Here is a 12,729-nt window from a genome sequence, read left to right as displayed (position 1 = left end):
ATAAGTGGCAAGTAACATTCGTGCCACACAAATGCCAGGCAATGACTATCTCAAACAAGAGAGAATCTAACCATCTCCCCTTGACATTCAATGGCATTACAATCGCTGAATCCCCCACTATCATCCTGGGGGTTACCATTGACCAGAAACTGAACTGGGGTAGCCATATAAATACCGTGGCTACAAAAGCAGGTCAGAGGCCAGGAGTCCTGCGGTGAGTAACTCACCTCCTGACTCCCCAAAGCCTGTCCACCATCTACAAGGCACAAGTCAGGAGTGTGATGGAATATTATCCACTTAACTGAATGGGTGCAGCTTCAACAATACTCAAGAAGCTTGACACCATCCAAGACAAAGCAGCCTGCTTGATTGGCACCCCATCCACAAACATTCACTCCCTCCACCACTGAGGCATAGTGGCAGCAGTATGTACCATCTACAAGATACACTTCAGCAATGCACCAAGGGTCCTTAGATAGCACCTTCCAAACCCATGACCTCTACCACCTAGAAGAACAGCAGTTGCATGGGAACACCACCAAGTTCCCCTCCAAGCCAGACACCATCCTGACTTGGTACTACATCACCATTCTTTCACTGTCACTGGGTCAAAATTCTGGAACTCCCTTCCTCACAGCACTGTGGGTGTACCTACCCCACATGGACTGCAGCAGTTCAAGAAAGCAGCAGTCATCACCATCTTCTCAAGGGCAATTAGGGATGGGGCAATAAATGCTGTCCTAGCCAATGAAGCCCACATCCCATGAATGAATAAAAAAAAATGTTGTGACCAGTGGAGAAGTGGAACTAGAGAAAGACAGCGCACGCTCCTCCATCCTTGATCGTAACACTCTTCACCCCGTGCAGTCTTCAATGATTGACCACATCATTCTCCTTCACTGTCCAGCTCAGTAAGACTATCCTTTCTTAGTTCCACTCTTACCTGTTCAATCGTAACCAGAACAACTCCAATCGTGACTTCTCTTATCACCCTCACACCATGACCTCCAGAGTTGCCCAAGAATCTAGCATGACCCCACCCCCCAACTTCCTTCTACATGTAGCCCCGTGGCAACATTTTCTGAACACCTGGTGTCAGATTCCACAGTTCTACCTCTCAATGCCTTTCTGTTGTCAGATTATTTGACCAACTTCTAGTCTTGGATCAGCTACAATTTCCACCAGTTAAACAGTGGGATAGCATTCAGAAATAAATGAAGAAAAAACACAACCTGGTACTTAAATTTGTACTTCCGTGAAATTGAATTGATGGAAGTCATGTAATATTTTGCTAATAGCAGTAGAATTTTTTTTTTTAAATAAAAGGTTTCCCTTCATTATGACTTCTTCACTCTTTAATCTACTCAAAGATTTTTCTTAAAATTATAACGGATTTCCATGGGAATAGGGATGAAGTGCAAGGAGATGGCAAGACCATGGGCAGGAGGAAAAAAGACAGGTCAAGTTTTCCAAATACAAATGCCATCATTTTAAGCCAACACACCTTCAACAAGAACAGAGCATGATCAGGTCTGATTATTGTTTTACACCCCAACCAATTTTATGTTCCATTGACTTCAATAAAGTGTAAAATCAGACAGGGTGTAAAGTGGGCATCAGACCCGAACCCAACATATCCCCACTGGGTGATTATGCCAAGTTTTCCTTTTAAGTAATTTACATTTTGCTTGCCTGCTGACCCACATACAAGGCAGTTTTTCAATTTACAATCCTTTACTGGCAATACGCAAGACTGAAAACATATGCTATGAACAATGAGCAGGAATTTCAATGTACCTCAGTGGAAAGACGCACAAGCTATCTTGACAATGCAGTAAATAAAAAAAAAAGCAATGAAGAAAAAGTAGTTAGAACTCAAAGACCTCTTCAAACATGGAATATTTATTAAGTAAAAAGTGCTCGGTGTGGGGGGGGGCAGTTACTTTTGAGAATTGTGCAGGAGGGAAAGCTACCTCATTGTTAGATATCAATGATATAACCAGAAGACAACAGCCAAATTAATTTGTGTTATCTTTGCCCATCACCATATTAGGCATGTGTACCATTTCTCAGCATTTTAATGGGATCCAACAGAGCAGCCAAGAGCCAATGTTGGACATACAAATGAGATTCGGGTAACTCCCCAGATAAAGACCTTTAAAGTAAATAAAGATCCCCATCCAGAAAAGAAAAATCTAAATTTTTCTTCCAAGACTTTGCTTATTTCCAAGCAAAGAAATCATATCAGTCACAGGAGATTATGCAAAGGATAAGTGGTATAGCTGGCTGTCTTATCTATAAATAATGAACTGCTGCTTCAGCAAAACTGACTTTGGTTTGCTTCCGGTTTCTTCATGACATCCAAGAGGGTCTCTTAATATTCAGTGAATTCATTACTTCACCAACCATCTTACAGACATAATAAAAGCAAAATACTGCAGAGGCTGGAATTCTGAAATAAAAACCAGAAATGCTAGAAATACTCAGCAGCTCTGGCAGCATCTGTGAAGAGAGAAGCAGAGTTTTTGTTTCAGTTTAGTGATCAGTTCTGATGGTCACTGACCTGAAATGTTAACTCTGCTTCTCTCTCCACAGATGCTGCCAGACCTGCTGAGTATTCCCAGCATTTCTGGTTTTTATAGCTCACAGACATAAAACTGAGTACAATTATTTTCTTTCTGGAAGACCACTACAGAGGCTTTGGTGGACCTCTGTTAAAGGGCTTTGATGTCTGCACTCAGGTTAATTAGAAAGAAAACTTTAATAGAAAACATAAAATTGAGTTCATATGTCTCCTAAAAGACCAGAGGATGGGAATTCTTTTAATTCTCTAGATCAATCAAAATATCGGTAGAGGATGACTACCCTCCAACAAGAGTCAGAATGACACAGAAGGAGACCATTCTGCACATCGAGTCCATGCCAGCTCTCTGTACAGCAATCCAATCAGTCCCAGTCCCCGGCTCCATCCCCATAGCCCTGTAAGTTTTTTTCCTTCAAGTGGCCATCCAATTTCCTTTTGAAATCATTCATCGTTCTCCGCTTCCATCACCCTCGCAAGCAATAAGTTCCAGCTCAATACCACTTGCTACATAAAAAAGTTCATCCTCACATCCCCAATGCGTCTCTTGCCCAAAACCTTAAATCTGTGTCCCCTGGTTCTTGTACTATCAGATAATGGGAATAGTTTTTTTTTGTCTACTCTATCCAAACCTGTCAGTATCTTATACACCTCTATCAAATCCCCTCAACTTCCTTTGCTCCGAAGAGAACAATCCCAGCTTCTCCAACCTAACCTTGTAGCTACAATCCCTCAGCCATGGAACATTCTGGTAAATCTCCTCAGCACCCTCTCAATACCCTCACATTCTTTGCAAAATGTGGTGACCAGAACTGGACACAATACTCTATTTGTAACCTAACCAGAGCTGAATAAAGGTTCAGATTAGCCTCCCTGCTTTTGTACTCAATACCTCTATTTATGAAGCCCAAGATCCCATTTGCTTTGCCAGAACTCTCTACAGTTTAATATTTTGGCAATTGCTGAAAACCCTTTATATTTATGATTTGTACTGAAGAAAATCCCTCCTAATCACAATTTTCCTTTTTCCTTTTAGGTTTTTAAAAAAAAGTTAAAAAAGCCGTTTTTGGCAATTGCCCTTGAGAAATTCATTGGTATCAAGTGGGTGGATCAACATACTACTAATGGTCCTGTGTGTATAATGCGCAACTGTTCTCAGTTTAAAAAAATAGGCCCTTGCCTCAAAGAGGACACCATTAATTTTCAATTATAGTATACACTATTCATGGTGAGTTTCATTAAGGTATCCCAGAACTCAGTAATGAACTTGCCCATCTGCTACAAGTTGGTTATCTCACTTTTGTAGATCTTGAAGGACTTATTCCTTCTTTGCATTTACATTGATCTTTAAATTATTACAAGTTAAATTAAATTTTTGCAATTTCAATATGGAATTATCTCAATGAATAGCTTTAAACTATTCATTAATACCCCCTATTATGAATGATGGTCCTATGGCTTTACTTGTTTTAATTTGCATGTTGCTGCATTTTAACAATACCCCCTAAAATCAAGCTCTAGCAAATCTCCATCTCCTAGGACAAAGTCATGTAATGTGATGTGATTAGTGGAAACTGAGAGTGTAGCATTCAACTTTAATGATTTCAGGACTTTCACTTATACTACTCTAGTCAGGAACTCCTTCCACATGTTGATCATTCTGTGAAGAACACTTCCTGATTCAAGTACTAAATTTGTGCTTTACTACTTTTAACCTCTGGCATCTTGTTCTACTCAGTTTAATTTGAAGTTATCTTTCAGATTTACCTTCTCCATACAGTTTACAATCACTGAAACCTGTCCATTCAGGCTGAACAGCTCAAATATTCTCTAGATTTTTCCTTGTAATTGAGTCCTCCAAAACTGGGGACCAGCCACACAGCTCTTCTCTCTACAAACTCTAAAACATGAAAGTTTTCCTTCTATGTGACAAGGCTGGATACAGTACTCAAGGGATCATTTGACAGATGTGTTACACATTTTGATCATGGTGTCTTCTGATGTCTTTTCTATTGTTTTGGCAATATAACATCTTATTGGCTTTGTTGATTGGTACTGAGCATTGGTTGGATATTTTAGTCCACAAAAATAAGTCCACAAAAACTGAATTATCAGTTTCACCATTATTCATGGTGTATGTGCTTTGCCCACTTTTCCTGCCTGTGTGTCTACTTCAAAGCTCTTGGCTCTAGAGTAATGGGGATCATCATTACCTGATACTCATTCGGCCAAAAGGTGCTAACTGCCAGCTCAGCTCGGTGCCATTCTTCTCCCTGAGATCCAGTCACATTCCAAATAGGATTTGCAAAGGCTCCCTTGTTCACTCGGACGAAAATGTTTAGTGCTCCAGGGTTCAAGTAATCTTTACTGTACAACCAGTAACTGAAATCTATGCAGTGAGTGTCGTTCTCTTTCATCAGTGGAAGCAAGAGTCGTGCTTTGTCCCCTGACCTGTGCTGGGAAGAATCAACCATCAAGAAGGATCCTGTTGGAAAAACAAAAAGTCTCTATTACACATGTCATACATCAAGAAATTCACAAAATACTGTATATACAGGGCTGTCCATATGCATGAGTAGGTTAGATGTAAATTATTTTTTCATTTTAAACTGCAACAGGTGTCATAGTTGAATTAATCTGATCTTTTAAATTATTTCAACAACTTATGTTATATAGTGCATTTAACATGATAAAACCTCCCAAGGCACTTCACAATAAAGACCTGCTCAGGTCGGGAAAAAGAACCCGACCAATCCACAGCAGGCCCGAGCCCGACCTGAGTCCCTACAATTTCACCCTAAGCCCGACCTGACCAGAGCCTGAACCCGATTCGACCCAACCATCCCTTTACTTACCTTCCGACACGGAAGCTCCACGAAGCTGCAGCGCATGTGTGATGATGTCATAGTAATGTCACTTACTCACTGCGTAGACTCAGTTTTGTCCCGGACTCGCAGCACAGAAGTTTTTTAATTTCAATACTTACCGGCAGAGCACTTACCGTGGGTGTCCGGCCCAACCTGAGCCCGAAGCCAGACCCACAAGAGGGGCCCGACCCAACCCGAACCTGACACGTCGTCGGGTCCTGTCAAGTTTGGGTGGGGTAGCAGGCCTTTACTTCACAAGATTATAATAAAACACCAAACTACAAAAGGAGATATCAGGTCAGATGACCCAAAGTTTGGTCAAAGAGGTAGATTTTAAGGATCGTCTTCAAGGAGGAAAGCAAGATGCAAAGGCAAACCCAAAGTGACTAGAAGTTTCAACAACAGTAAAACCCTGCTGTTGCAATCTGAAATGATCAGAACCCCAAAATGCAAGAATGCCTGGAAAGACTGGTTAACTTTCTTTTGTCAGATGTTGCATGCAGTTAATGTTAGATGACATTCTTAGGAAACAAAACAATGTCAATCTGTACTTGTGCCTAGAAACTACTTAGTTTCAACAAATAAACTGAACAGGATTATTCAAAATTACTATTTCAGACACTTTTGAACTGATTTTAATTCACAGTGGAAGTTGTGTGAACGGAGGCCAAACCGCTCAGCTCGCCGCGTACTGTCGAGCTGATATTTTAACACCTAGGCCTCATCCGGACTCAACGGGAAGTTCGAGCTGGGCAGTGAGAATCAGGAGACCACCAGTAGGAAAAACGTATGAACAATCCTCAACAATCAGCTAAGCGCTTGAGAATTGAGAGTCAAAGGAGCATCAAAGCCGAAGGAGGCCCAGGCAGGGGAGGATCAAGATTTCTGTGTAGGGGTTTGGAGCAGCACCAGGAAATCAAAAGTAAATAAAATTAAGAAAAGTTTTTGTGTCTAATGCCACCAAGTTGGTCTGGAGGGGAAGCCACAACAGCTCCCTCACACAAATCTCAGGCTGAAGTTACATTCAGAACCCAATGGCGCATCTGCAGATTTAAAGAAGGATCCCGTTGCTTTTCGGAGGATGCCCCTCTCTCCCGCTTAAAACAAATTAAATTTACCTCTGGGGGATGACAGAAAATTCAGTTTGATCAGTTTAGCAAGACGTTTTAACTACCAACCTGCCAAAATTCTGCTCAGCAGGCAGGGCTAAAATCAGAGCTCTAGCATAAGAATCAAGCACTCGAGTTAGCTGTAGTTCAGTTAAATGCAGAGTAAAGATCCCTATACTCTGGTCCAATAAACACACCTCAAAAGGGTTTACTGCATCAGCATAGCAATTACCATTTCTGGCACACTGACCATCGTGTGGCTTTTCTGACAGAAAACATATAGATTCAGCAGCTATTTGGATGCAATTTTGCACTATGAGCCTATATCCAATCAGAACGGAAAATGTTAGAGGCAGACAGAACAAACTTCCTATCCAAACTGGGCTAGAATCAAACAGAGATAAAATGCAAGTCTAACACACTGTCCCCCAAATTCCCAACACATCCACTTTTAAGCACTTGAACACGATCGTCTTACAGCCTCATAATATGAAGTAGATTGACTATTTAAAGAATTTCACAAATACAGGTGACAGTACAGTGATTTTGTTCGAAAAGTGAAAGAATGCCACCAGCTGAGTGGTTTAATCCACTGCCATTAGGATAGCACGCAGCCTAGCTGAACTGAACCTACCAGCGGAAAACTCCGTCCATTTTGAGGGAGAGTCCGCAGTACCATAGTGTGGGCACCAAAAGGAGCACTGCACTACTCCCTGCTGGGACAATATCAGGTAGTCCAGAGAATGACCCAACTGCCAAGAAGCTAGGCCAAGGAGAGGGGTGAGGTGGGTGTCGAGCCCAGAGCAATAATCACCTATATTATTTTTGTGGATCCCAGAGGAGCGCTCCTGAATCCGTAAGAATAATTTTAACTATTTTTTTGTGCCTCTTCTGCTGTAACGCTAAGTTAGACTGAGCAGAGAGTCCACAGTGTATGCCTTGATCAGTAGGCCACTAAAACTGCAGCAGGTCCTTTGTACCTAAGGATGTTTGGAAGGAGTACAAGGAGCAGGCTGATAACAGGTTGACAGACAAGAGAATTATTTAATGTTAGCATAAGAACAGGAAAACTAGAACATAGAATTCATAACCAGATTCTGTATAATAAATTAATTAGCATGATTTTTTAAATAAACTTCAGGTATTGGCCCAGTTGGATTTAACATACTCCCAAGTATCGAACAAATTAGCATTTACTTACTACATTTGTACAATCTTGTTAGCCCTAAAGCTGTAACATCAGGAGAGGCCCCAGACAGCATTTACAGCAATGTCATCATGCCAATACATCTGTTCAATATTTTAAACCTCTAACCATGCAAATAGCGACAGCCACAAGTGTGCTCTTCTACTTGGGAGATGCAAATATATCACTTTCCACTACCAGATTGATTTTATGTTCTTTGCCAAGTTAAAATTAGTTACATTTATTCCCTTAATTAGTACTCAAGAATGAAGGCATAAAATAGCTTTAATAAACCAAATTGGGAGCAAAGCTCTCTGTGGTACACAAGTGAAGTAATTTACGAAGCAGTTGTACTTATAGCATGGTAACTAGCAGCAGTGGCTGGCAAGCTAATTAACCACTGTCAGTTCAGAAAAAAATCATAAAATGAAAATGTTTGCTTGAATATATATTTCTGTTACATCCAAAACATGAATCTTGTGTTACAACCAGGTGAGAAAGGGGTCTAGGGGTTCCCTCTCAGTCTTTGCCTGATTTAACCATAACAGGGTTTAATTTGTTTTTTATAACACCGTGTTTTAGTTCCCCCTCAGGTGAATCCTTATTCACTGCTCTCCAATTTTAAGGCAAAGACATCAAACAGACAGGTTTTCTCAGATTCAAACAAGAAAGGTGCAAATTTATTAACCTTAAACGCTAATTTGGTTAACTACTATGAATACGCGATGCAACCACACTAGCATGCATACATGATAAAGACACATGCAGATAGAGACAGAAAAGTAGAAAGAATAAAGGGGAAAAGCTTGAGGTAATAGTTGGATTTATTTACAGTCCTTTGAGTTCAATGTAGATTCTTTGATTGCTACTAAGTCTTGTCGTTTTGTTGGGGCCCAGTGCACGCTTTAAAACGTGTTTTGATGTAGGAGTCTTTTCTCTCAAGGTTTAAGTGACTTCAGTGGATCTGGCAGTGTGTGAGAGAGAGTGAGAGAGAGTGAGAGAGAGTGAGAGAGAGTGAGAGAGAGTGAGAGAGAGTGAGAGAGATGTGAGCGAGAGAGAGCGAGAGAGAGCGAGAGAGAGCGAGAGAGAGCGAGAGAGAGAGCGAGAGCGAGCGAGAGCTGAGAGCGAGCGAGAGAGCGAGAGAGAGCGAGAGAGCGAGAGAGCGAGTGAGAGCGAGTGAGAGCGAGTGTGGGGGAGAGAAGGGGGGGGAGAGAAGGGGGGGGAGAGAAGGGGGGGAGAGAAGGGGGGGGAGAGAAGGGGGGGGAGAGAAGGGGGGGGGAGAGAAGGGGGGGGGAGAGAAGGGGGGGGGAGAGAAGGGGGGGGAGAGAAGGGGGGGGGAGAGAAGGGGGGGGGAGAGAAGGGGGGGGGAGAGAAGGGGGGGGAGAGAAGGGGGGGGAGAGAAGGGGGGGGAGAGAAGGGGGGGGGGGAGAGAAGGGGGGGGAGAGAAGGGGGGGGAGAGAAGGGGGGGGAGAGAAGGGGGGGGAGAGAAGGGGGGGGAGAGAAGGGGGGGGAGAGAAGGGGGGGGAGAGAAGGGGGGGGGAGAGAAGGGGGGGGAGAGAAGGGGGGGAGAGAAGGGGGGGGAGAGAAGGGGGGGGAGAGAAGGGGGGGGGAGAGAAGGGGGGGAGAAGAGGGGGGAGAGAAGGGGGGGGGAGAGAAGGGGGGGAGGAGAGAAGGGGGGGAGAAGAGAAGGGGGGGAGGAGAGAAGGGGGGGAGAAGAGAAGGGGGGAGAGAAGGGGGGGAGAGAAGGGGGGGAGAGAAGGGGGGAGAGAAGGGGGGGAGAGAAGGGGGGGAGAGAAGGGGGGGAGAGAAGGGGGGAGAGAAGGGGGGGGAGAGAAGGGGGGGAGAGAAGGGGGGGAGAGAAGGGGGGGAAAGAAGGGGGGGAGAGAAGGGGGGGGAGAGAAGGGGGGGAGAGAAGGGGGGGAGAGAAGGGGGGGGGAGAGAAGGGGGGGGAGAGAAGGGGGGGGAGAGAAGGGGGGGAGAGAAGGGGGGGAGAGAAGGGGGGAGAGAAGGGGGGAGAGAAGGGGGGGAGAGAAGGGGGGGGAGAGAAGGGGGGGGAGAGAAGGGGGGGGAGAGAAGGGGGGGGAGAGAAGGGGGGGAGAGAAGGGGGGGGGAGCGAAGGGGGGGAGAGAAGGGGGGGGAGAGAAGGGGGGGAGAGAAGGGGGGGGGAGAGAAGGGGGGGAGAGAAGGGGGGGAGAGAAGGGGGGGGGAGAGAAGGGGGGGGGAGAGAAGGGGGGGGAGAGTGGGGGGGGAGTGAAGGGGGGGGAGAGAAGGGGGGGGAGAGAAGGGGGGGGAGAGAAGGGGGGGGGAGAGAAGGGGGGGGGAGAGAGGGGGGGGAGAGAAGGGGGGGGAGAGAAGGGGGGGGAAGGGGGGGAGAGAAGGGGGGGGAGAGAAGGGGGGGGAAGGGGGGGGGAGAGAGGGGGGGGAAAGGGGGGGGGAGAGAAGGGGGGGGGGAGAAGGGGGGGTGAGAAGGGGGGGGAAGGGGGGGGAGAGAGGGGGGGAAGGGGGGGGGAGAGAAGGGGGGGGAGAGAAGGGGGGGGAAAGGGGGGGGAAGGGGGGAGAGAAGGGGGGAGAGAAGGGGGGGAGATGGGGGGAGAGAAGGGGGAGAGAAGGGGAGAGAAGGGGGGAAGGGGGAGAGAAGGGGGGAAGGGGGAGAGAAGGGGGGGAAGGGGGGAGTGAAGGGGGGGAAGGGGGGTGGTGAAGTGGGGGAAGGGGGAGAGAAGGGGGGGAAGGGGGGAGAGAAGGGGGGGAATTGGGGGGGTGTGTTGGGGGGGTTAGGGGGAGAGAAGGGGGGGGAAGGGGGAGAGAAGGGGGGGAAAGGGGGAGAGAAGGGGGGGGAAAGGGGGAGAGAAGGGGGGGAAGGGGGAGAGAAGGGGGGGAAGGGGGAGAAGGGGGGGGAAAGGGGCGAGAGAAGGGGGGGGAAAGGGGGAGAGAAGGGGGGGGAAAGGGGGAGAGAGGGGGGGAAAGGGGGAGAGAAGGGGGGGAAAAGGGGGAGAAGGGGGGGGAAGGGGGGTGTGTTGGGGGGTTTGGGGGTGAAGGGGTTGGGGGAATGGTGGGGGGAAGGGGGGGGGAATGGGGTTGGGGGTGAAGGGGGGGGGAAGGGGGGGGGGAAGGGTTGGGGGGTAAGGGGTGGGTTTGGGGGGGGAAAGGGGGGTTGGGGTTTGGGGGGGGGGGTTGGGGGGGGTATGGGGGGGATTGGGGGGGGTTGGGGGGGGAAGGGGGGGGTTGGGGGGATTGGGGGGGGAAGGGGGGGGAAGTGGGGGGGGTTGGGGGGGAATGGGGGGGAAAGGGGGGGGATTGGGGGGGGAAAGGGTTGGGGGGTTTGGGGGGGGGATTGGGGGGGGGAAGTTGGGGGGGGGAAGGGGGGGGTTGGGGGGGGGTTAGGGGGGGGGGAAGGGGGGGTTGGGGGGGATGGGGTTGGGAGGGGGGGTTGGGGGGGGTGGGGGTGGGGGGGTGGGGTTGGGGGGTGGGGGTGGGGGGGGGGTGGGGGTGGGGGGGAAGGGGGGGGGATGGGGGTGGGAAGGGGGGGTGGGTAGGGGGGGGGTGGGGAAGGGGGGGGAAGGTGGGGGGGGGGGGTGAAGGGGGGGGAAGGGTGGGGGTGAAGGGGGGGGTTGGGTTGGGGGGGGTTGGGGGGGGGAAGGAGGGGAAAGGGGGAGAGAAGGGGAGAGAAGGGGAGAGAAGGGGAGAGAGAGGAAGGAAGGAGGAAGAGAGAGAGAAGGGAAGGAAGGGGAGAGAGAGGAAGGAAGGAGGGAAGAGAGAGGAAGGAAGGAGGAAGAGAGAGGAAGGAAGGAGGGAAGAGAGAGGAAGGAAGGAGGGAAGAGAGGAGTAGGAAGGGAGAGGAGGAAGGAGGGAGTGCGGAAGGAAGGAGGGGAAGAGAGAGGAAGGAAGAGGGAAGAGAGAGGAAGGAAGGAGGGAAGAGAGAGGAAGGAAGGAGGGAAGAGAGAGGAAGGAAGGAGGGAAGAGAGAGAAGGAAGGAGGGAAGAGAGAGGAAGGAAGGAGGGAGAGAGAGGAAGGAGGAGGGAAGAGAGAGGAAGGAAGGAGGGGGAGAGAGGAGGAAGGAGGGGAGAGAGAGGAAGGAAGGAGGGAGAGAGTGGAAGGAAGGAGGGAAGAGAGAGGAAGGACAGGAGGGAAGAGAGAGGAGGAAGGAGGGAGAGAGAGGAAGGAAGGAGGGAAGAGAGAGGAAGGAGGACGGGGAGGAGAGAGGAAGGAAGGTGGGGAGAGAGAGGAAGGAAGGAGGGAGAGAGAGGAAGGAAGGAGGGAGAGAAGAGAGGAAGGAAGGAGGGGAGAGAGAGGAAGGAAGGAGGAAGAGAGAGGAAGGAAGGAGGGAAGAGAGAGAGGAAGGAAGGAGGGAAGAGAGAAGGAAGGAAGGAGGAAGGAAGGAGGAAGAGAGAGGAAGGAAGGAGGAAGAGAGAGGAAGGAAGGAGGGAAGAGAGAGGAAGGAAGGAGGGAAGAGGAGGAAGGAAGGAGGGAAGAGAGAGGAAGGACGGAGGGAAGAGAGAGGAAGGAAGGAGGGAAGAGAGAGGAGAAGGAGGGAAGGAGGGAAGAGAGAGGAAGAGGAAGGGAAAGAGAGAGGGGGGAGAGGGAGAGAGAGAGCGAGAGGCTCTCTTCGTCTAAGTTCAGTTGCAATCTGACCCAAACTGTTCTGTGAACAGTTCAAAACCAAACCTGGGCCAGCAGGTTCATCATGTGACTAGCTTTTTTCAAAACAAACGTCCCTACGTTTTTGTGGATTCCTTTCATCTTACTAGACACACGGTGGGGTTTTTTTTTTTGGGGGGGGGGGGGGGAGAGAAAAGAGAGGTGAGTGACAATGGAATGCTGGCTTACTCCACATTCAACGTCTCGTGATCAAAATTCATTTAGGTTCATTATATCAGGTTGCAGTTCTATTGTCTCTCTAGGCAACAGTCTTAGTATGCAAATTTTTCCAGCCACTGCTGATCTCTATAAACACATCTCTTCAGTCCAGCAACAGTTTAAAATGAATGT

The 12,729-nt window shown here is 48.3% G+C and overlaps 1 protein-coding gene across 2 annotated transcripts in view; it reads right to left on the bottom strand.

The window, feature by feature from the left end:
- Nucleotides 1-5,067, bottom strand: part of ptprk (protein tyrosine phosphatase receptor type K) — a 553,573-nt gene extending 548,506 nt beyond the window's left edge. For both annotated transcript variants that reach the window (XM_068025166.1, XM_068025170.1), the window contains exon 1: nt 4,795-5,067. In XM_068025166.1, the coding sequence (XP_067881267.1) occupies nt 4,795-5,055 (261 nt within the window). In that variant the 5' untranslated portion in view covers nt 5,056-5,067. The remainder of the gene's footprint in view (nt 1-4,794) is intronic.
- Between the last annotated feature and the right edge of the window lie 7,662 nt (nt 5,068-12,729).

This window comes from Heterodontus francisci, chromosome 3 (assembly GCF_036365525.1).
Source record: "Heterodontus francisci isolate sHetFra1 chromosome 3, sHetFra1.hap1, whole genome shotgun sequence".
Taxonomy (NCBI): Eukaryota; Metazoa; Chordata; class Chondrichthyes; order Heterodontiformes; family Heterodontidae; genus Heterodontus; species Heterodontus francisci.
Note: the sequence above shows the minus strand (reverse complement) of the source record. Positions and strands in the feature narration are given on the sequence as shown.